Source organism: Oncorhynchus clarkii, chromosome 11 (assembly GCF_045791955.1).
Source record: "Oncorhynchus clarkii lewisi isolate Uvic-CL-2024 chromosome 11, UVic_Ocla_1.0, whole genome shotgun sequence".
In the NCBI taxonomy this organism is placed as follows: Eukaryota; Metazoa; Chordata; class Actinopteri; order Salmoniformes; family Salmonidae; genus Oncorhynchus; species Oncorhynchus clarkii.
This window is the reverse complement of record NC_092157.1, coordinates 16,545,029-16,568,850: the sequence shown is the minus strand read 5'-3', so window position 1 is coordinate 16,568,850 and position 23,822 is coordinate 16,545,029. Positions and strand designations below refer to the sequence as shown.

At 46.9% G+C, this 23,822-nt stretch overlaps 2 protein-coding genes across 4 annotated transcripts; one reads left to right on the top strand and one right to left on the bottom strand.

The window, feature by feature from the left end:
- The first annotated feature begins 8 nt into the window (after positions 1 to 8).
- LOC139420289 (lipase member H-like) lies at positions 9 to 5,787 on the top strand. Its single transcript, XM_071170203.1, has 11 exons — positions 9 to 137; positions 2,143 to 2,248; positions 2,354 to 2,636; positions 2,744 to 2,852; positions 2,952 to 3,053; positions 3,179 to 3,268; positions 3,339 to 3,506; positions 3,650 to 3,739; positions 3,857 to 3,965; positions 4,053 to 4,226; positions 5,282 to 5,787. Exons 1-11 carry the CDS (start codon positions 86 to 88, stop codon positions 5,364 to 5,366), a joined length of 1,368 nt encoding a protein of 455 aa, XP_071026304.1. The 5' UTR covers positions 9 to 85; the 3' UTR covers positions 5,367 to 5,787.
- LOC139420288 (BCLAF1 and THRAP3 family member 3-like) lies at positions 457 to 22,379 on the bottom strand. 3 transcript variants are annotated; one of them, XR_011635491.1, is made up of 13 exons: positions 21,145 to 22,379; positions 20,534 to 20,577; positions 19,666 to 20,388; positions 18,352 to 19,230; positions 13,551 to 13,720; positions 13,298 to 13,403; positions 13,114 to 13,180; positions 12,870 to 13,003; positions 11,947 to 12,061; positions 11,699 to 11,813; positions 8,008 to 8,104; positions 953 to 1,014; positions 457 to 552 (listed from the first exon to the last, which is right to left on the bottom strand). XR_011635491.1 is itself a non-coding variant. In XM_071170201.1 (12 exons), exons 2-12 carry the CDS (start codon positions 20,566 to 20,568, stop codon positions 8,091 to 8,093), a joined length of 2,322 nt encoding a protein of 773 aa, XP_071026302.1. In that variant the 5' UTR covers positions 20,569 to 20,577; positions 21,145 to 22,379; the 3' UTR covers positions 6,053 to 8,090. The 3 variants fall into 3 exon arrangements, 2 of the variants coding, with proteins under 2 accessions (XP_071026302.1, XP_071026301.1); XM_071170201.1 differs by lacking the exons at positions 457 to 552; positions 953 to 1,014 and having other exon boundaries at positions 6,053 to 8,104; positions 18,352 to 19,130; positions 19,167 to 19,230; XM_071170200.1 differs by lacking the exons at positions 457 to 552; positions 953 to 1,014 and having other exon boundaries at positions 6,053 to 8,104.
- Between the last annotated feature and the right edge of the window lie 1,443 nt (positions 22,380 to 23,822).

Sequence of the window (23,822 nt, the reverse complement as noted above, 5' to 3'; positions counted from 1 at the left end):
TACTAAGAGCTCCCATTCTTTCCTCTCTCAGACAAACCTCCCTCTAGTATCTCCCTCCTTCTTTCCATCTGTCTTGGTTGTAAGGATGTTACTCTGGCAACTCCTCGGTTTGGTGGGCTCCCTCATGCTCTGCAAAGGTAAGATTCATATTTCCATGATCAAAGTGTGTGTGTGGGTGTTGAGCTAGTTGTGTGAGGTCTGCCTGTTCTGACCCTATCACCCCTCTATCCCACAGTTTACAGAGAGAAAAGTGTTGTTTTCTGTCTCGTATCTGTTGGCACAGTGTTTCTCCAACCTCTCCCCCGGGACTTCCAGCCGTTCCATGTATTTCATCTATTCCACAGCTAGCACACCTGATTCAACTTGTCAACTAATCATCAAGCCCTTGACTAGGTGAACCAGAGCTGAAAAAGCTAAAAATAATAATAATAATAATTAAACACAGCACACTGCTGCTCATGTTCCCAGGTGATTTTATTATAAGAATGTTTTTGACACGTAGGTCTTCATCAGGCATCCGTATCCCAGATGGGCAGTACTCAGTGATACTTCCTGAAACAGGAGGTACAAATATATAACATAAGTGCACAATATCAACATTGTGCACAATATCAACATTCATCAAAACATATGACCATACACCAGGAATGTGATCAATATTTACAGTAAAATATATATATTTACAGTAAAATATATACACACACACAGAATATTCAATTTGGGTGAAAAAGTACACAAATCATTTGGACATTTTGGAACTATAAAAATGGTTTTAAGTCGAATTAAGGCCAAGAAGAGACTGTGGATCCAGAAAGATTCCCTTTGAAGAAGTTTCCTCTCCGTCTTCCTCCCCTCCGTGACATCTTGACCATTTCTATTCCAATGTATCTCAGAGAACTAACAGGATGTCCAGCTTGAACAAAATGAACAGCAACAGGGTTTTTTGTCTCACCTGTCCGCCGTATATGCGGCGGTGCTCACTGATCCGCGTCTTAATGCTTCTACGGCTTTTCCCTATGCAAGACAGACCACAGGGACATTTCACCATGTAAACAGCATTGGTGGGCATGCAGGTAATCAGGCCTTTGATCTTAAATCTTACTCCTGTGCGGGGGTGGTTAAATGAGTCACATTTCTACGTGAAACTGCATTGAGCACATTGGCCACATTTGGAATTAGTTCAGAGCTACAACAAATTTGTTAAAACAACGGGGGTCACTGAGGAGTTTTGAGAACCACGGTGTTAGCAGACTCCAGTTTTCAGACGTCATTCTACACTCCCTCCAGAACAGACTCAAATAACTGTGCCTTCTATTCCCCAACTATCCCTGAGTGGAGAAATTAGAGTGTGCAGTGTGTGTGCATGGGCGTAAGTGTGTACTTCTGTGAGGTCACGGGTCATGAATTGAGGACAGGAAGATTGTTGAGAAAGGGGATTGGGGCCACAGAGGAAGATAGAAAGCTGTGACAGGATGAGCTGCTTTTTTATAGCACCTTGATCCAATTGAGAGTAACAGCAGAGGACAATCTGCTAATTAGAGAGCATGGATCACCACTAAAGCCGCTAGCATGACACTGAGAGCTAGCCTACATGCTAACACTAATAACCTATGTGGTTTGAACGTTAACATGCTACATGCTAATGCTACCGAATCATGACACTCAATGCTACATGGTAAAACTCATGATGCAGTCTTGTAGTTAATGCTACTTGGTAAAAGGCTAAAGCCCCTAGCGCCATACAGTCAAAGCCTGGCTGCAGTCAAGGAGGGACACTACAGTATCACAAAGCAAAACAAACCACAGAGGAGGATAATTTTCCAGAGCAAGGTTCAGACCGGCACCTTTAACCTTTCACCTGTGACAAAGAACAGTGGCTAGGGGAGGGGGAGAAAGTGAGACAGAATGGTAGGGGTGAATAGCAATGTAAAGAGGTCAGAGTTAGGCCAGTGCTTATCTATCTTTTATAAATGCAAATCTTTGGTATTCACTCTGTCTTCATTCACCAGCTGTCTGCTCATGTTTAAATGCATAAGGAAAGAAGAATAGGTTGGGGTTCACAGTAAGATCAGAGAATGACCTGATGCTGACCTAGCAGGGTATCAATGAGCACATGTACACATCCTCCCCTTCTCTCCCCAGGCCAGAATAATGGTGTAGGTGAACTGTGTGATGACTTTACAGACCTGGACTTCCATGAGTGCTTCCTTGGGACCACCCTGAATGTTAAGCTGCTGCTCTATACCAAGTAGGTTAGAGTGTGTGTGTGAACATGAATGTGTGTGTCTGTGGTTCGGTTAAAAAGTAAAAATGACACATTTTCCACGTAAAAGTATTCCCCTCCTTCCACTAGGTCTAACCTGCGCTGCGGCAGAGAGGTGAACCACCACCACCTGTCCTACCAGCCACTCTTCAACTTCTCCCTGCCCACGGCCTTCGTCATCCATGGCTACCGGCCCACTGGGGCCCCTCCGGTCTGGGTGGATCACATCGTCCAGCTGCTGTCTGAGCAGGAGGACATGAACATCCTGGTGGTGGACTGGAACAGAGGAGCTGCTAACCTTAACTACTTCACTGCTGTGGCCAACACCCGACAGGCTGCCAACAACCTCACCGGCTTCATACTCAGCATGCAGGTGTGTGTGTGGGGGGAGGGGGATATTGCTCGTTTTCTGTGACTCATTAATCAGTTGTTCTATGAGTCTTGTGTCAATGTTGCTAATTGTTCACTGTGTGTGTTTAGGAGGAGGGAGCGCCTCTGAGTTCAATCCACCTGATCGGGGTGAGTCTAGGAGCTCACCTAGCTGGGTTTGTAGGAGCAAACCTGAAGGGCAAGATTGGCCGCATTACAGGTAGGAGAGAGAGACTGTTTGTGACTGAAAAGCTACTATTTGATTGACTTAATTTATTGATGCATTAATGAATGTATTAATTGATTCATTGTTGTCCAGGTCTGGACCCAGCAGGGCCCATGTTCACTGGAGCGACTGCTGAGGAGAGACTAGACCCTTCAGATGCCATGTTTGTAGACGTACTACACACTGACATGAACTGCAAGTACTGACATGCTGTGTGTTTGTGTGGGCGGCGAGGGATTCTCTAGGTGTTTTTGTGATAAGTGTCATTTCATGTGCTGTATTATCTGTAACTTTGGGATCTTCCTATTTTTTTCACGTAGCGTTTGGTCTCAGAGGTCAACATGGCCATATTGACTACTATGCCAACGGAGGATCTGATCAGCCAGGCTGCCCCAAGACCATCTTCTCAGGTGAGACTAACACACACACACACCACACACAATAACTCATGTTATAACTCACAGCTTTTCTCTTTCGTAGGGAAGTCGTATTTCGTGTGTGACCACCAGCGCTCTGTGTTCCTGTACCTGTGTGCTCTCAACCGGACCTGCAGCCTCACAGGCTACCCTTGCTCCTCCTACAGCGACTTCCTGGATGGGCGGTGTCTGCAGTGTGAAGCCTTTAAACCCGCCCCCTGTCCCATGCTAGGTGAAAGGACAACCTTCCAACTAAACCCAGAATCTCACTCAATCTGTAAACATGGGAAAATTTGTTTGTCATCAAATCTTCTATCAAGTAGTTTGATTGCCATACCAACCATCCTGAATGATGTATCCATGGTTACCCCGCAGGTTACGACATCAGCAGGTGGAGGGATACTCTGTTGCGATTGGGTCAGACCAAGGCCTATTTCACCACCACTGCCACATTACCTTATCAAAGTAAGTCCCACACCCCTTACTATCAATCAGTGATTAACATACATAATGCTTCTATAGCAGTGATTTCTCAAATATGAATTGTGTGTGTATAACACAATGTGTGTCCTGTGTGTGTAGAGACCAGCTACAGGGTGGACATGGTGACATGGAACCAGTACCTGCGCTGGGGAGTCGTCATCCTCAGACTACACAGTGGCAGGAACTTCAGTGAGGCACGCATAGACCGGTAAGTCTCTCACACACAGATACACATTTGACAGTAAGACCTCTAACTCTCTATCCCACTTACCCTCTCCATTCCTCTCCTCCACAGTAAGCGGTTCAAGTTTGAGCAGTATACCTCCACCCGTCTGTTGGTCCAGTTTGATGAGGACCTGCAGCCCGTCCAGAAGATATCCCTCCGCATCGCAAGCGGCAATATGATAGGCCCTCGCTACAAAATCAGACTACTCCACATCCGCCTCACCCCCCTGGAGCAACCCGACAGGTGAGACCCCCCACACACACATACACTTTTCCCTTCCTCCTCTCTCCCTCCATCCCTCCTCTCTCCCCAGTCATCCTCCCTCCCTCCCTCACGCCTCTCTCCCCAGTCATCCTCCCGCCTCTCCCCAGTCATCCTCCCTCCCTCCCGCCTCTCTCCCCAGTCATCCTCCCTCCCGCCTCTCTCCCCAGTCATCCTCCCTCCCGCCTCTCTCCCCAGTCATCCTCCCTCCCGCCTCTCTCCCCAGTCATCCTCCCTCCCGCCTCTCTCCCCAGTCATCCTCCCTCCCGCCTCTCTCCCCAGTCATCCTCCCTCCCGCCTCTCTCCCCAGTCATCCGCCCTCCCGCCTCTCTCCCCAGTCATCCGCCCTCCCGCCTCTCTCCCCAGTCATCCGCCCTCCCGCCTCTCTCCCCAGTCATCCGCCCTCCCGCCTCTCTCCCCAGTCATCCGCCCTCCCGCCTCTCTCCCCAGTCATCCGCCCTCCCGCCTCTCTCCCCAGTCATCCGCCCTCCCGCCTCTCTCCCCAGTCATCCGCCCTCCCGCCTCTCTCCCCAGTCATCCTCCCTCCCTCCCGCCTCTCTCCCCAGTCATCCTCCCTCCCTCCTCTCTCCCCAGTCATCCTCCCTCCCGCCTCTCTCCCCAGTCATCCTCCCTCCCTCCCTCCCTCCCGCCTCTCCCCCCACTCATCCTCCCTCCCGCCTCTCTCCCCACTCATCCTCCCTCCCGCCTCTCTCCCCAGTCATCCTCCCTCCCGCCTCTCTCCAGTCATCCTCCCTCCCTCCCGCCTCTCTCCCCAGTCATCCTCCCTCCCTCCCTCTCGCCTCTCTCCCCAGTCATCCTCCCTCCCGCCTCTCTCCCCAGTCATCCTCCCTCCCGCCTCTCCCCAGTCATCCTCCCTCCCTCCCGCCTCTCCCCAGTCATCCTCCCTCCCTCCCGCCTCTCCCCAGTCATCCTCCCTCCCTCCCGCCTCTCCCCAGTCATCCTCCCTCCCTCCCGCCTCTCCCCAGTCATCCTCCCTCCCGCCTCTCTCCAACTATACCTTTCTCTCATCCCTCCAGCCCGCTGATGTGTCGCTATGACATCATCATGGAGGAGAATATTGAGGTGGCGTTCCGCCCACTGCCCTGCGACCCTCGCCTCTGAGCCATCACCGGCGACCGCTCCCCTCACATACACACAGGGCCTCCATGGTCTCCCCAGTCACACGCAGAACCAAAAGGGGCAGAAAGTTGACCGCGTTCACCTTCACACTGCCCGTCTTGTCTAGCCAAGCTGTGGGATCACAGGCTTTGGCATACCAGGGGTGTCAAACTCATTCCATGGGGGGCCTAGTGTCTGCTGTTTAGGTCTTGAATTCTTACAAAAATTAATTCAAGGGAGGAGCGAATACCCTCAGACACTCGGCCCTCCGTGGAACAAGTTGACACGGTGAAGACTAGGTGGAGCCATCACCATGTTTCTGACTGCTCTCCAGTTCTTTCAGATGATTACAGAGGGCCTTCCGATTGTTCTTTGGGAGGACAACAGAACACTGGTGGACCATACAGACATTATTGAAGTCATTAATAATGATGCTGCTCAGAGGGATTTAACTTATCATGAGGGTTTTTTTACTGCTCTCGCTCTCTGCCTTACAAAGGATGGTCATGTTGCTATGACATTTCTGTATTTTAATGCAGACAGAGGGCATTCATAACCTGCTATAGCCAGTCATAGGCTCTTAACGTCAGTGTAGCTCCTGGTTTGTGTGGGAGTCAGTATCTTGTCCATTTGTATTGCAACTCTGACATAACTGAGCAGCTGAAAAGAAAGACTTGAAATAATGGAAATTGATTAAAAAGTCAAGATGTTTTTATTGTGTAAAAGTCTATGGTACTGTGGTGTAAAGACATTTTTTATGGACTTTGTATTTCTACCTACATTTGAAATAAATGCTGTGTGCGTTTCACTGTGATCGTCTGACTGGATTCTCTGCCAGATCCCATATCACCTCTGCTTGCTCTTGTGGGGTTAAAGGTTAAGGCCTGCCTGTGTTTCTGCTAAGCACTATCCCAACTTGATATCCACCTGTAGAGCTGGGCATCCTCTTCCCCAGTCAGCTCTGGTTAGTCCAGCGGGGCATCAATCCACCGGTCAGTCTCCACTGACCATAGAATAGCAGTCTGACCTATCCGTAACTACCTACAAATTTGGCCTAGGTGGAAGTAGGCACCTGTTAAATATCAGCAAGGATCACCTCTGTACCTGACCTTAAGCGCTCACACACAGGTGTACAGGTGAGAGCTGTGGGGAATACTGAGTATTATTACAGGTAATGACCAAATTGTCTGTACTCATGTAAGATGCATTTTTACTACTACGCTCAAGAGGGACTTTTACTACCTTACACTAACACGCTTGCCAACATGGTATTTGAAGTAATCTATTATTTGATATTTTTTTCCTTCGGTAAGCAATGCATACAGCCAACAAAAAGCAGCGTTCACTTACTCAGAATATACTTCATGAATGAAAGGACCAATGAATGAATTAGGTGGCTCCTCATTAACAGGATGTTCCCCTTCTGGCTCAGGGTCCTCCCCCCCTGCATTATGACATCACTTCCCCACAACACTACTTTGTCAGGAGACTTTACATGTTCTGTTGGCCAGTGTCAGTACAGGTGTAGGTCAGATAATGGAAAAGGTGCCAGGTAATCAAGCAGCAGAAAAATAAGAGATGCCGGTTCTAAGGTCAGGCTGTCTACGTGTGTTATAATTTCCACCACATGACCAAAAGTATGTGGACACTTGCTCATCGAACATCTCATTCCAAAATCATGGGCATTAATATGGAGTTGGTCCTCCCTTTGCTGCTATAACAGCCTCCATTCTTCTGGGAAGGCTTTCCACTAGATGTTGCTGTGGGGACTTGCTTCCATTCAGCCACAGGAGCATTAGTGAGGTTGGGCACTGATATTGGGCGATTAGGCGTGTTCTAATTCATCCCAAAGGTGTTCGATGGGGTTGAGGTCAGGGCTCTGTGCAGGCCAGTCAAGTTCTTCCACACCGATCTCGACAAAGCATTTCTGTATGGACCTTGCTTTGTGCCGGGGGCATCGTCATGCTGAAATAGGGAAGGGCCTTCCCCAAACTGTTGCCACAAAGTTGGAAGCACAGAATCATATAGAATGTCATTGCATGCTGTAGTGTTAAGATTCCCCTTCACTGGAACTAAGGAGCCTGAACAATGAAAAACAGCCCCTGACCATTATTCCTCTTCCAAAGTTTACATTTGGCAGTAGGCATTTGGCCAGGTAGGGTTCTCCTGGCATCCTCCAAACCCAGATTCGTCCGTAGGGCTGCCAGATGATGAAGCATGATTCCATGAACCCATTTCATGAAGCTCCCGACAAACAGTTCTCGTGCTGACATTGCGTCCAGAGGCAGTTTGGAACTCTGTATTGAGTGTTACAACTGAGGACAGACGGTTCTGTGAGCTTGTGTGGCCTACCACTTCACGGCTGAGCCGTTGTTGCGCCAAGACGTTTTCACTTCATAATAACAGCACTTACTTGACCGGGGCAGCTCTAGCAGGGCAGAAATTTGACAAACTGACTTGTTGGAAAAGGTGGCATTCTATGACAGTGCCATATTGAAAGTCACTGAGCTCCTCAATAAGGTAATTCTACTACCATTGTTTGTCTATGGAGATTGCATGGCTGTGTGCTCGACTTTATACACCCGTCAGCTACAGGTGTGGCTGAAATAGCTGAATCTACTAATTTGAAGGGGTGTCCACATACGTTTGTATATACAGTTGGCCTGGTCACTCCTCTGAGCTCAACAGCTAACCTCACACAACCCCAGGCTCCATCCAAGAGTCCATTCACCAGTTGGCACCTGAGAGGGCGAGAAAGAGAAATTAATATAGGTGTTAAGTTAAAAACAGCAGGTCCGCTATGGTTGTAATGGTCCCATTAGTGGACAAGATGATTGGCTAAATGGGAGGATTTTATTCGCTCAGGGTCAGACATGGAAATGAATGAGATCTAGGAACCAGATGAACAGACTAACAATGTAACCAGACAGGAAGGTAAACAGTCAAGACCCTGTCATAGGAATTACATAGTCAATCAATCAATCAGTGATCGATTGAGGTCACTTAACATGGTTGGGAAGTTCTGCTCGTCTGAACAGGTCTGTGTGTTACAACAGTCTAACTTCTGTGTCCTTTTGAGTACTTCTGTGAAACATCACAGTTGAAAAATATATGGCAATTAGAAATCCAAAATGGATGGTGTTGAGAGATAGATGGGAGAGGTTGAATGGAGCTGAAGGGTGGGACTAATAACAAGATAAAGAATGTAAAACATACGGGGTCTGTAAAATGTATATAGGTTCAGAAATGTTGTGAAATAGCATAGTTACAAATATAAATCAAACTGTTGGACATCAGAAATAGAGGAAGGACTAAAAACAAACAAAATATAACTATTGTAAAATAGATTGTAAAATGTGTGTAATACTGTAATTGCTGGACTATTAAGCACACCTGAATATAAACCGCACCCACTGAATTATTTAAAAAAATATGTATTTTGTACATAAATAAGCCGCAGGTGCCTACCGGTACATTGAAACAAATGAACTTTACACAGCCTTTAAAACGAAACACGGCTTGTAACAAAAATAAATAGGCTTTAACGAAACACGGCTTGTAACAAAAATTTTAAAAAAACAGTAGCCTACCAAGAAAGTCATTGGTCACCATCTTCCTCCTCCTGTGCACTGAAACCACTGAAGTCATCTCCTTCGGTGTCGGAGTTGAATAGCCTCAGAAATGCTTCATCCGATGTTGGATCGTTTTCATTGTCGCTCTCGTCACTTTCATCCGGAGGCAAATACCCCGCTGAGCGCATGCTGCCCCTTCAACACGCAGCAGTCCAGCCTTTCCAAACCCGTTGATGATAGTGGATTTTTTGACAATGCTCCACGCTGTCAGGACCCACTGGCAGACTTGACCATAAGATGCTCTTCGCCTGTGGCCCGTTTTAGTGAAGGATTTCGCCCCACTTGTCATCCAAGCCTCCCACTGAACAAGGAGCGCCACCTTAAATGCACGATTTACACTGATGTCGAGTGGCTGCAAATACTTCGGGCCATCTGCTTTTCTTCCCTCTGAAAGCTTTTGTTGTCTTTTTGCAGTCAGTTCCCCACGCTGCTGTTTCCAACGTCTTATCATCGACTCATTAAGGCCAAGCTCCCGTGCAGCAGCTCTATTTCATTTTCCAACAGCCAGAGTTATCGCCTTCAACTTGAAAGCTGCATCATATGCATTTCTCCGTGTCTTTGCCATGATGAGGGTGACAAAATGACTACCGTAATCAGAATGATGGGAAGTTTGGGCACGCTCGATTTACGTCACATTATGTGACGGTGCTCAGTTTTTTGGCGGCATGAATCTTGTGAAAGCGGGAAAAATCCATAAATTAGCCGCGTCATTGTATAAACCGCGAGGTTCAAAGTGTGGGAATAAAGTAGCGGCTTATAGTCCGGAAATTACGGTAGAAGCCTAAGTGCTATTGTTTATTAGTTTACTCCAATTGGGGGAGGGGTTGTAGGGTTTGCGGGGAATAATAAAGGTATATTCTAAAAAAGTATGTATGTATGTACACACACACACACACACACACACACACACACACACACACACACACACACACACACACACACACACACACACAGCTCAAAAAAATAAACGGAACACTAAAATAACACATCCTAGATCTGAATGAATTAAATACTCTCATTAAATACTTTTTTCTTTACATAGTTGAATGTGCTGACAACAAAATCATACAAAAATTATCGATGGAAATCAAAATTATCAACCCATGGAGGTCTGGATCTGGAGTCACACTCAAAATTAAAGTGGAAAACCACACTACAGGCGAATCCAACTTTGATGTAATGTCCTTAAAACAAGTCAAAATGAGGCTCAGTAGTGTGTGTGGCCTCCACGTGCCTGTATGACCTCCTTACAACGCCTGGGCATGCTCCTGATGAGGTGGCAGATGGTCTCCTGAGGGATCTCCTCCCAGACCTGGACTAAAGCATCCGCCAACTCCTGGACAGTCTGTTGGTGGATGGAGTGAGACATGATGTCCCAGATGTGCTCAATTGGATTCAGGTCTGGGGAACGGGCGGGCCAGTCCATAGCATCAATGCCTTCCTCTTGCAGGAACTGCTGACACACTCCAGCCATATGAGGTCTAGCATTGTCTTGCATTAGGAGGAACCCAGGGCCAACCGCACCAGCATATGGTCTCACAAGGGGTCTGAGGATCTCATCTCGGTACCAAAAGGCAGCCAGGCTACCTCTGGCGAGCACATGGAGGGCTGTGCGGCCCCCCAAAGAAATGCCACCCCACACCATGACTGACCCACCGTCAAACCGGTCATGCTGGAGGATGTTGCAGGCAGCAGAACGTTCTCCACGGCGTCTCCAGACTCTGTCACGTCTGTCACATGTGCTCAGTGTGAACCTGCTTTCATCTGTGAAGAGCACAGGGTGCCAGTGGCGAATTTGCCAATATTTGTGTTCTCTGGCAAATGCAAAACGTCCTGCACGGTGTTGGGCTGTAAGCACAACCACCACCTGTGGACGTCGGGCCCTCATACCACCCTCATGGAGTCTGTTTCTGACCGTTTGAGCAGACACATGCACATTTGTGGCCTGCTGGAAGTCATTTTGCAGGGCTTTGGCAGTGCTCCTCCTGCTCCTCCTTGCACAAAGGCGGAGGTAGCGGTCCTGCTGCTGGGTTGCCCTCCTACAGCCTCCTCCACATCTCCTGATGTACTGGCCTGTCTCCTGGTAGCGCCTCCATGCTCTGGACACTACGCTGACAGACACAGCAAACCTTCTTGCCACAGCTCGCATTGATGTTCCATCCTGGATGAGCTGCACTACCTGAGCCACTTGTGTGGGTTGTAGACTCCGTCTCATGCTACCACTAGAGTGAAAGCACCGCCAGCATTCAAAAGTGACCAAAACATCAGCCAGGAAGCATAGGAACTGAGAAGTGGTCTGTGGTCACCACCTGCAGAACCACTCCTTTATTGGGGGTGTCTTGCTAATTGCCTATAATTTCCACCTGTTGTCTATTCCATTTGCACAACAGCATGTGACATTTATTGTCAATCAGTGTTGCTTCCTAGGTGGACAGTTTGATTTCACAGAAGTGTGATTGACTTGGAGTTACATTGTGTCCCCTTTATTTTTTTTAAGCAGTGTATATATGAATATGTACGGGTGTGTGTGTGTGTGTATACCAAAAAAAGATATGGGGGATTGGAAATGATGCAGACAATTACATTACTGCTTCCATCAATCTTTCTGCAATATTAAGCTGTTCCACAAAGAAAAAAAAGAAAAGGCTTGTCTCCTTGTTTTGAACTCACTATATATATTTATGTTTTGGGCTGCTTACTGACCGTTAATGTTGCGGTTCTGTTGCCTTATTGGTCCCAGATGGTTGCCGGGGAGATTAGGAGACCGGTTGTTCCTCCGCTGGCCGCCCATGTTTTGTCTAACTATGCCTCCTCTCCTCTGAGCCCGAGAGTTAGAGCAAGAGAGAGAGCGAGAGAAGTCAGAAGCCTGAGAGATATTTCAGAGAAAGATACAGATCCTTTCCACTGTTCCACCTACTAAATGTGAACACATACATGCACACAGTTCTCACCATCTCTCCGGGCCACCTCCCTCCTCTCTGTGGTAGGCCTGGCCAGCCTGAAGAGAAGCCATCCTCTTCCTCCTGAACCTCCTCTTCCCCACTACCATACTCCTCATGATGGTCACTGTGACAGAAGGTGTGAGAGGGCGGGAGAATGACGAGACTGTGAAGTGTAAAAACGCACCCTTCCTCTACTTCTTGAGGTAATCACTGATCTGCCAGATTGGGTGAACACAAGGATCCATAGATCAGTGATAACTCCAAGAAAGGAATCATTTTCGTACTCAAACAAGGCAACTGTAGACATGCCGTCCCCCATGAATGACAATTCAAACTAGAATATACTGATAGTAACAAAACATCTGCCCGTTTTAGCGCCACCGTGTGGTCGACATTGAAGTTCTTGCATATGTTGAGTCTTGACAGTGTTTGTAACCTGTGTGACTGATTTATATGCAGCGGCCATGTTGTTTTAGGTACTAGTCTGGAAAATATTTTTCCATAGATGCCACATACTGTATCAAGTTTCATGCAGATCGTTCATTCGGTGTCAGCGTAACGTTTTAAGTGTTTTTCACAAAATTAAAAATGGCGGAAAATCCATCATGGCAAACTTGGGACCTATGTACCGAATTGTATGACTTTAGGTCAAATGAGGTGAGGGGCGTGACCTTTTAAAGTTTGAAAATGCAATCGCTTATTATAGTGCCACCATCTGGCCAGTCAGTGTAATTTTGTAAATGTCAGATCTCTATGGCAAGACGCATCATTCACTCAAGCTGTTAAAATCACAACAGGGCAGTCTGAAAAATCGTGACGAATGTACGAGCGTACTATAGTAAAAAGACAGATCCACTGTCCGCTCCCCGATTTCATTGTGGAGGACCACAAACCCCATCATGGCGTCACTGTGTTTTAGTGTGTAGTAGTACCTCCCAGCAACCAGGGGGCGCTGTGAGAGCCTGCCTCCAGGGATGGTGACCTTCACCCCTTCCAGCCTCTCCTGTCTCCTCCTCTCCAGGTCATGTCTCAGGTCTCCTGGGTCACTCACCGCCTGCTGCTGCTTCTGATCTCACACACACACACACACATTAATACACCATCAATAAATCCATCAGCCAATGAATCCATCCATCGACATATCAATCATTCCCCATTTAAAAACATGCATTGTACCTGCATGCGGCCAACTTTGGAGAAGAGAGGTTCCATGCCTGGCTCTGACAGACTCATGTTGAACCGCCTAGAGAGGAGAGAAGGAATAGAATATAGATACAGTTTATAAACAGCACATTGAAGATTTAAACAAAAGCCATGGCTCTTAGAGTCTCATCACCGTGGTACCCAAGCGTGTGTGTACCTGTTCAGAGTAGGCCTCTCTTCCTCCTGTTCCTCCTCAGGCAGACCATCTTGGGCGCCACAGAAACGCTCGGTCAGCTTTACACTATCACCCCTAAAGTAATGCTCTGGAGAGGGGGAGAGAGAGAAATATCTTTAGGTTCTGTTTAAATGTGTGTGAAGGAGCGTCTATGGGCTGTGCATGTGTGTACAAGTGACTGTGTGCACGCGCATATTTGTGTTGTGTATAGTATTTCTGCATTTCGCGTCCTAACCTTTGACCTGGTGCACCAGAGTGATGATCTCCTGGGCAAAAGTCCCAGAGTGCATTGTGGACTCCCGGTAAGTCCCAGAATGCTCTAGCATGGGTAGGAAGTCGAGGGGCTGGCGGCCCACATTGACCAGATCCAACGACAGCTGGCGGTCTGAAGAGTAGCACAGCTGGCTGTAGGGTAGATGAGAGCGAGATGAGCAATGGAGAGGAAAAAAGCAGTAGTCCCTTTACCCTCTTGGATCAGGCCTGAATACCAGGGCTTAACTGTGTTGGACAATCAAGGCTAATTAATAATAGTACTAGTAGCTGGTTAAATAGAGCGTGTACTGCTGTAGCTGGTTAGTGGAGCGTGTACTGCTGTAGCTGGTTAGTGGAGCGTGTACTGCTGTAGCTGGTTAGTGGAGCGTGTACTGCTGTAGCTGGTTAATGGAGCGTGTACTGCTGTAGCTGGTTAGTGGAGCGTGTACTGCTGTAGCTGGTTACTGGAGCGTGTACTGCTGTAGCTGGTTACTGGAGCGTGTACTGCTGTAGCTGGTTACTGGAGCGTGTACTGCTGTAGCTGGTTACTGGAGCGTGTACTGCTGTAGCTGGTTACTGGAGCGTGTACTGCTGTAGCTGGTTACTGGAGCGTGTACTGCTGTAGCTGGTTAATGGAGCGTGTACTGCTGTAGCTGGTTAATGGAGCGTGTACTGCTGTAGCTGGTTAATGGAGCGTGTACTGCTGTAGCTGGTTAATGGAGCGTGTACTGCTGTAGCTGGATAAATAGAGCGTGTACTGCTGTAGCTGGATAAATAGAGCGTGTACTGCTGTAGCTGGTTACTGGAGCGTGTACTGCTGTAGCTGGTTAATGGGAGTGTGTACTGCTGTAGCTGGTTACTGGAGCGTGTACTGCTGTAGCTGGTTAATGAGAGCGTGTATTGCTGTAGCTGGTTAATGAGAGTGTGTACTGCTGTAGCTGGATAAATAGAGCGTGTACTGCTGTAGCTGGTTACTGGAGCGTGTACTGCTGTAGCTGGTTACTGGAGCGTGTACTGCTGTAGCTGGTTACTGGAGCGTGTACTGCTGTAGCTGGTTACTGGAGCGTGTACTGCTGTAGCTGGTTACTGGAACGTGTGGAAAGGGTGTGATTTAAGTAACAACTGTAGTTTGGGACAGCAGTCATTTGTTCTCAATTAAATTTGCTGTAGGGAGTTGTGGTTATCTGCTGGATCTCTTACATAAATATAATATAGCTTAATATTGTACTTAACAACCTTACCTTGACCAAAGTATCTGTAAAACACACTATACTTACCTTTACATTGTAAAGCTTTAGGAAAAATGGCTGATTAAGTACACCATCTACAAGAGCTGTTGGTTTGAATTATTTGTAAGTCCAAATAAGGCCTATAGGAGTTTGAAACGCAACAGGAAGAGACATTTCTCGTCTCCAGGGATGTATTAGCGAAACGCTGAATGTCAGTTGAGATAACGGGTGGTAACGTAAATGCTTATGCTAAAAGCGTATGTGGCGTAAAAGGTGTGTAAATCGCCCTGCAAAAAAATGTAAAAGTGAACAGCATTTAACCTCGACTACATCCCTTACCACTTCCTGTGCCAGTGTGAGGTCGTGTAAAGGACACTGGCATGGGTCAAAGGTGAAAGTTCATGCTTCTTCCATTTTTTTCACTCTCTGCATTTCTCATCAACCAATTTCTGGATGTTAGTGATCCACTTGCTGTGGTGAAAGGTCAGCATTGTGGTTCTTGTCCTTGATCGGTCTAAATTGGAAAGTATGGCTCGTCCTTGAATGGTCCAATGTGGACAGTATGGTCTCTTAAAGGAGTCGTTATCGCTGTGAACAGGTTGCATCTTGAGTATGTAGTGTAGACTGCGAAGGGCAGATCCCATCAGTATAGGAGACCTTATTACTAAGGGGTATTTGAGAGCAATACTCTGTTTTCATAAGGATTCATCCACACTGTACTAACTATTGGCTGATGCATTGGCTGTGTTTGAAGTTTGAACCATTGGTTTTAGTTATTTTTTTCCAAGTGTTAATTCTGGGGCCATTTCACTAGGCTGAGTCCAGTTTCGCTGTCAGGAATACCTTAGTCCTCACTGGGTTGGGTTTCCCCTCACTGTCATAGTACTTTGACAGAGCTCTGTTTCCCTGGTGCAAAATGGATGACAGTTCATCAATAGTCATGGTTCTGAGAGCCTCTTGGAGAAGAGACGTTCTTAGAGCTTGATGATTCTTACTGCATGAGAAGTCCACGAGTACCACTGTCAATAGTGGTGGTACAGTTAGTGGAATAGCTTCTAAGGGTCAAACCAAAAGCTTTATTTTCACGTGTTAAGTCCCAAAGTCGTTTTCACTCTTCATCGTGGTGGTTATAGGCAGACGTTCATCAAGCACTGCTTTTCTGACTGGACATCATCCTGATCATCGCCAGACCTTCACATTGCCTTCTGCTCTTCTCCACTCTTGCTTCTGTCTACTAGTTGGTCACCCAAGCTTTCATTTCATGCAGAAGGTGGATTACTCTTGAAGGGTTTAATGACTGTGCTTCTCTATCCACTGACTTGGATTCTCCCTCGTCTGTTCACCTCCCTATGAGTTAAGCTGTAGCATCCAGTCTTTACTTGTCGTCATGCATCAAGCGGTGAACTCTGGTCTGGTAGAACTCAAAGCGAGTTGTAGTATGAACCGGTAGCGCTCGGTTGCTTTAAGGCCAACATCGTTACTTTGGATTGTCCTTCAGAGGTGAGATCAACTCAGTGCTGTGCTTTCAATTTCTTTGAGTGAACAGTTCTGCTTAAAGGAGAGCAGATTGAAACACACTGTGGTCAAAAAAGCCAAGTAGATCAGAGGCCAGGCATCCGAGGATATGTGGCGTAAACGTTATGGGAATGTTGGATCGATTTTGGCCTCAGAATTAAAGGTTTTGTGATGCAGTGGCTGCATCGAGTCCCAGTCTATTATTAAGATAAACATTTCTCAAACTCCTTTAGGCTTTGACACTCAAGAGCATCATGGTTGATGAGGGTGAGCAATACCAGGCTTGAGGTCGCTTAAAGTCTTTGGAAAGCTTCACAGTGGGAATGAGTCCATCTCGCGTGAACCACTTTGGATGAAGAATGAAAATTGTCCTAGAAAAAAACCTGCCTCTTTAACAGATAAAGTATAATGATCCTCTAGGAGCCTGCAGGATACAATACACACTCAATGACAGAAAGAACATGTTGACTTACCTTTAAACATTGATCTGAATGAAAGACAAAAGTTGAAACTGTCTTGACTAGAGCTGGTGTTTTGGTGTATCATCTTGCAGAACATGAGAAGGGGAATTGCTTATCGCAGTGACTAGCACTAAAACACTGTGCTTCTGAATGAAATAAGTCATTTCACAGGGGTCTTTCTCTGATTAGCTGATCAAGAGTTCCCGGGTGGCACAGCGGTCTGAGGCACTGCATCTCAGTGGTAGAGGCGTGACTACAGACCCATGTTCGATCCCAGGCTGTATCACAACTGGCCATGGTCAGAAGTCCTATAGTGCGGCACAGAATTGGCTCAGCATCATCCGGGTTGGGGAGGGTTTTTAACGGACTTGCCTAGTTAAATAAAAGGTAAAAAGAAGAAGAAAAAAAAAGAGCTGATCATTCCAAGTGTTTCAAGGCATTGAAAACAAACATGGTGTTTCCAAATGGATGTTCCTGAAGTTCAGGGCACTTTCCCCACCCAAATGGTCTTCAGTCAGCCCCAGACCAAGACATTGATCCGGCCATGCAGTGGGTCAGTGACTGACATCTTATCAGGCTCACCAACACAATATGTATATGTGCAATCCTTCACTATAACAGAAAGACGCTTCTGCAGTTAGCGCAGTTCGGTTAGCAGCAAGACCTTTCCATTTTGTCCAGTAAGCTGTAGCGTGAGTAGCAGAAAGGTCTTCTCCACTCCTCTTCATCCAGTCTTAACCTCCCAGAGGTCCTTCAGCACGTTACACCATGCAGGCTCCTTGCTCTGTATAATTCCCTTGTGCTTGTTAATATCATTTCAGTTGTGTAGGATGAGATGGGTCTGATGACAGTAAATCTTTGCAAACATACAGCTGGTGTCTTTTCACACGTCAGCTGGTTGGTCTCTTGGTTGTCAGGGCTGCTCTTAGGGAAGTTGCAACCACTCCCTTTGTGAGTTGCCAATCATGTTGAATTGGATGAAAGGGAGATTTCTGAAGAACTGATGAGGAAAACCTCTGCCCTGAGCAGATGAGTGTTAGAAGTAGAACTACAGGTCCATTAGGTTATTCAGCCGATAGGTAGCCTTCTACTGTACCATCGCTGTTCTCTATTGTTGTGAAGCTGGTCTAATATTTTCTGCTCCTCTGGATGAGCAAGGAACACATTTTTCAGGAGATCCAGAATTTGTTCTTAACTGCATGCTCGGAGTTGCTGTCAAGTATTGATTCCACCTTCATATAACGCGTTTGAGAATGTGTCGGACAATAATGTAAAATGGCCACTCTGCTGAAAGAAGGCTTTGGCAATTCTCCATGTTTATCACTGAGTGATGCCCCACACCATGAAGGATTAGTTTGACGTAGGTATATAAATTGCATCCCATCACAGTAGAATACTTGCCTTGTAGAATCCTTGCTTTGTACAATCGAGAAATCAGTTTGACGAATCTTTCCTCCTCTAGCTGTCAATATTCTCAGGGCTTCTGACTATATGTCTTCCTGCAGTCGAAAGCAAGCACTAAAAAGAAGCATGACCTTTCACCCTTGACCCCTAAACGTTGCTGCCCGAAACACCTTACCTGTTCTGGCCCATGGTGCGCTTCATGTCCACTTTGATGGTGAGTGTCTCCTCCTTGCCGGCGCCTATGCGAGGCATTGCCATGTCGTTCTGCTGCTGGTTCCAGTTGGGGTTGAGATCTCTAAGCTGAGGTTTCCTGGGTCCCATCCTGCACCGTGCCGGTGGCCGGCCTCCTCGTGGCCCTTGTCCCCGGTCCTGCTCCCAGCGGGGCTCAATGTCGCTCTCTTCTGCCCAGACGGGCTCCTCCTCTCTGGGCTCCATGTCCCAGTCATCTCCCCTGGGTTGGTACCTCTGGTGCTCCGGAGGGGAGTGCTGGGAGTTGGCACCCCGTGGTTGGTACCCCTGCTGTCCCTGGAGGAGAGGCTGGGGTTGGTTCCTGGAGGGCCCCATCTGTCTCTTGCCACCCCGGGCTGGGGCCTCCCTTGCCCCACAGAATGTACTGTTTCTGGCCTTGGGATCCGTGGGACTACCTCTATCCTGGAAGCCTATAGGCCGGGCTCTCCCCTGACGGTTAGGGCTTCTTTTGGACTCATGTATAGGCCCCCTCCTCTCATGTGCAGGCTGGCGCCTGGCCTCCTCTCTAGTATTGGACCTGCTGCCTGACTTCCTGAACCGCTCCTCAGAGGCTCCGACCCGGTTGTGATGGTGACTGAATCGGTCGTGGCTGTGGCTCCGGTCGGGGCCCCTGTGGTTGTGGTACGGTTCTGGCCCTCCGCTGTTCATAATACCATGTTCATGCTCCACGATGAGGGCTTTAGGCCCCCGGCCATTGTGGCCCCCTAGGGGGCCACTACGCCCCAGTGGCCTCCCTCCTCCGTACCCTTCCCGGGGCCTCTCCAACGAGGGGCGGCGCTCCCTAAACTCTGTCTCCCTCCCGTACCTGTGTCGACATAAAGAGCAGGTGACATGGTTCAGCACTGACAGATGACATACAATTACGCTGACTACAGCTAATAGTTGGATTGATTTGTAATGTAGCTTTTGATTTATTTAGGAAAACATTTATTATAGGAATAGAATTTAAGGGCCAATAGATCACAGGCTCGCACAGCCTCTAGATGGCAGCGGGTAATAATAGTAACGTTTTCAACTATGTCATGTACTTAAGTGGTTCTCGAGGATCACAGAGACAATAACATGCGATGCATTTTAAGCCATGCAATTAAATCTACAACTACTATCTCGTTACACTATTGCAGAAGGGACATATTAGCAGGGTGAAGTTTGCACTTAGAAAAACAGGAAGCTGGGTTCTCCTCCAATTTTCTTCAGGCTTTTGGTCATAAAACTCCAGCGGAACACTGTTCAAATTTACCCAGGATTCACCGGTTCAACAGTTTCCCTCCGGTTCCGGTCAGAGATGGTGCTCCACTCTCTTTGCATGTCGTCTCTCTTCCTGTCTCTATAGGAACCGGGAGAATCTCCACCCTCACCCCGCCTCTCCCACTTCCCACCGCCCTGAACCCTCTCCCTGGGGCTGCGGTCCCTGGACCTCTCCTGGCTATGGTCCCCCTCTTCTCTCCTCCAACCTGCAGAGGGCGCTCTCTGGTGGTGGCTAGGACTGTAGTGAGTGTGCTGCGGGGCCAGTGATGGCAGCCTCTCTCTGGGTAGCCTCTGCGGGGAGGGGGGCAGCTTTCCTTCGCATCTTTGGAATTCTTCTTTCACTCTTCCTCTGCCACCCCCTCCTCCATCATGGGGGGAGAGGCTCCTGCGCTCGGCGTAGCCCAGCTCGTGGGGGGGTGGTGGGGTCCTGCAATAGTGGAAGTCCTCTGGGGGGAGGTATTGGTCAGGCCTGTGGAGACCTGGGGAAATAGGTCTTCTGTGGCCCTTTGGCCGAAGGCTCCCTCTAGGCATAGGTCTTCTGTGGCCATCTGGGTGGATCTCGTCCATGAAGCGGACCCACTGGTCCTCGTGAGACTCTCCAGGGTTGCGGTTCTCTTCCCAGGGCAGCCTGCCCAGGTCAGCCAAAACCTGCTGGGGGTCGAAGTCTGGATCGTCCCAGGGGAACCTCCGGGCATCTTGCCTCCGTGGACTGCCTCTGTAATAACACAAAAAACAATAATATATTTTAACTGTAAAGCACCCTTCATACAGTGTGCCGAGTTGAGCCAACATTGTGAAGGAAATGTATTGACCCACACACTGGACTAGCATGTCAAATGAACAGTGTGCAAGGTATTCACCTGTGAGAATAATGTGGCGATCGTGGCCTTGACATTCTCTCCACCTTGAGAAATCAGTGGACAAAGAGAAAGAGTATGAATGAGTAACATACTGAGATAGTGAAATGACCACCACAAACCGTTGCCTAGCCGTGACACCATACACCATACATCAACATCAGATTTGTTTACATTTTGGCAGTTGATACAGCAAGATAATACCACCAAAACTCCGGTTATGAGAGTCTCCTTCTTTCCCATGTTGCTTAACTTAGGGCAGGCAACAAAGGGCTTGAAATGTACAACATCATAACACTCGCATTAATACAAACATTTCGCTACACTCGCATTAACATCTGCTAACCATGTGTATGTGACCAATAACATTTGATTTGACCAAAGCCACGTTACGCTAGCTATCTAGACCAGGCTAAAAACCAACTTACCACGAAGAAAACCACTGGGGACGATGAGAGCAGCTCAAAATAGACCTTTTTTACAGTTTACTGAAGATTGACACAAATAGCTAAACATCTGTATGGTTAATTGGGGACTATTTTGACGTTGTAGCCAACTAGCTAGCTAACTAGCATAGCTAATATTGCAATGTAGCAAGCTAGCATGGCACTTACCCGATTGCACGTTTCTGTCGAAATTAGAAGATACGAACACCAAAACACCAGTCTCGCACACACGATTACACTACTAGCTAGACAGAAGTAATACGTAGTGATGTTACGTTTGACACCGGAGCACCGATGTATGCGTCGAAATCGCTAAGCTGCAGATAGAACAATGAGACAGATATTTCACCGGATGTATAAATGTGAAGCATCCGCTTGGCGTTTTGAGAGGAAGCCCACTGGCGGGTGTTGTGCCGAAAATCCCCCCACATTGCTGCGACTTGCTTGCTAGTTAAGATATCTGCTCTTCACTCCGTTGTCCGTTTAAACTACATTTCACTGATCTTAGTAGCAGAAATCATTTTTGTCTGCAGTTTTCGGTTTGGCCATTTGTTTCAAGTGTATGTGGCGGTTCTAGCTTGTATGGCGCCCGGCAAGATGCCGCCCGTACCTAAATCCGCTACTGATTTGTATTAGTCTATAAATAAATATCTTTGCCAAAATTAGTCATCTCTCCCTTGTCTTATTCGACTAGTATTTTTGAAGGCATAAGGGTAATAATTCAGCCATAGTTGTTCGACTCTAGCCACAAAATTAAGGAAATTAGAAGGGGTGGATTTTCTGCACAACACCTGTTCCGAAGGTGAACGCGATAGATTTTGACAGACATTCCCACTTTCTCATCCATGAAACATTTGATTTCGATACATTTTTCTGTTGCCAAATCTAAAATATGTTTTGAACAACGTTTGCCAAATCTAAAATATGTTTTGAACAAAGTTTTCTATTTTTTACCATTGCAAACGTTAAGAATCACGTTGTTTAGAAGGACAAGGCAGACATTCCCTGACGAAAATATGCAGATAATGCTAGAACGCGTCAATAGAATCTTGCTAGCTCGTGCTTGTTCTGCCCACTATGACTAATTTGCTCCCGTTGGAAATGACAAGCAGTGGTCTATCTTAGTTAGTTGTAAAACATTTTAGGTTAGCAGTGTATTGATGCCTGTAGCGCTTTTTCTTCCATTGGGTTTAACGGCGGCATCCAACGTTTAATGGCGCATTACCGACAACAGCTTTATTATTTATTTAACTAGGCAAGTCAGTTAAGAACAAATTATTGTTTACAATAACGGCCTACCCCGGCCAAACCCTAATGACGCTGGGCAAATTGTGCACCGCACTATGGGACTCCCAGTCACGGCCGGTTGTGATACAGTCTGGAATCAAACCTGCGCCTGTAGTGACACCTCTAGCACTGAGATGCAGTTTCTTAGACCGCTGCGCAACTCGGGAGCCCCAGCTGGATGGGGTAAGGAACTATACAAATTTAAAAAATGCGGGCAAAGGAGAAAAACGACATCATACAAAATACAGAAAATAGACACGTCAATAAACAAAACCCATCCCACTTCTTCAATCACAGTCCATTCCAAACTACATTCCTACACAGGCCCAGGGGCATGTAATAGCGGAACATTCACTGACAGGATTTCTTGCAAAGCCTCGGCTGTGAAATCATGATGACCCCAAAAACGTTAAGCTGCATTCACAACGATTCCAATTTTTGCAGACTTCTTATTCGCTTGTGCTGTAGTTTACGACCATTGCGATAAATAATACAGAGGCACGTGATCAATGACGTCCAAAACGTCTTATTTCAAGTCACCTTTGCACACAAAACATCCATTACGTTTTTCAAGTAATTGTTTCAGAGGCCGTTTTTTTCCATCACGCAAAGTGCTCGTGTGCAGGCATTATGCGCGCTTTTAAACCGGATCTAGAAAGATGGCAACAGCCAGAAACGCTGTATGCGAATGTGAGTAGATTACATTGAAAACAACGTGCTCATAACTCCAAAAACATCAACAGCACATCTGCCTTTGACACTGGAAGTAAGCGTGAATGTTTCCAGAAACTCTATGCAAGTTGTTTCTTCATAGCCCAAGACTAGGGGTGTACTCATTACAGAAACCGTTTAAGAAGCAAAGAGCAAAACAATCGTTTTTATTGGACCAATTTTGGTAGGGCCTGTCCGATTTCGTTCACTTTCCTTCTGTTAAATAAACATTTTCCAACAGAATCAGGCAGAATGAATACACGCTAGGTGTGTCCCATAGAGATACTTTACCTAGAAATAACCTGTTTTTGCATGGACATTGCCATTGAGGGCTTCCACCATTTTTTAAAGTAGTCAACTGTGGGTGGTGATTCCTATTGGTTGGGAGGGATCAGCCAATGATCAGAGCGTTGGCTTTTTCTTCAAATTGGGTTAACTGGTTTGAACATGGCTTTAAGCTATATCACTGCCAATCTAGTGGCCACAGTCAATTAATGACACACACTATTTGGTCCAGCGCTGCAGGTGGCGGTAAATCACCATTATAAGCTTTATGCTTTTTTCCAAACACAATCGAAGAAGAAAATGTACTGGAGATGGCCTCAATGGCGCTGCCCGTGCTCTCACAGATGTAATAATGGGACCGATACAAAGATGAGTCGTCTAACTATGGTCTATGGTGTGTCCCGTACAATTTCGAAATAAACCTCACGGTAAAATAATTTATTTTTCACAAGACATATTTCCTTCCATTACTGTATTCTATATCTCATATCTTTATAAATATGTTTTATATCAAGGTGTACCATGTGAGACGGACCAATGCAGAGGTATCTGTTTGTGCCATT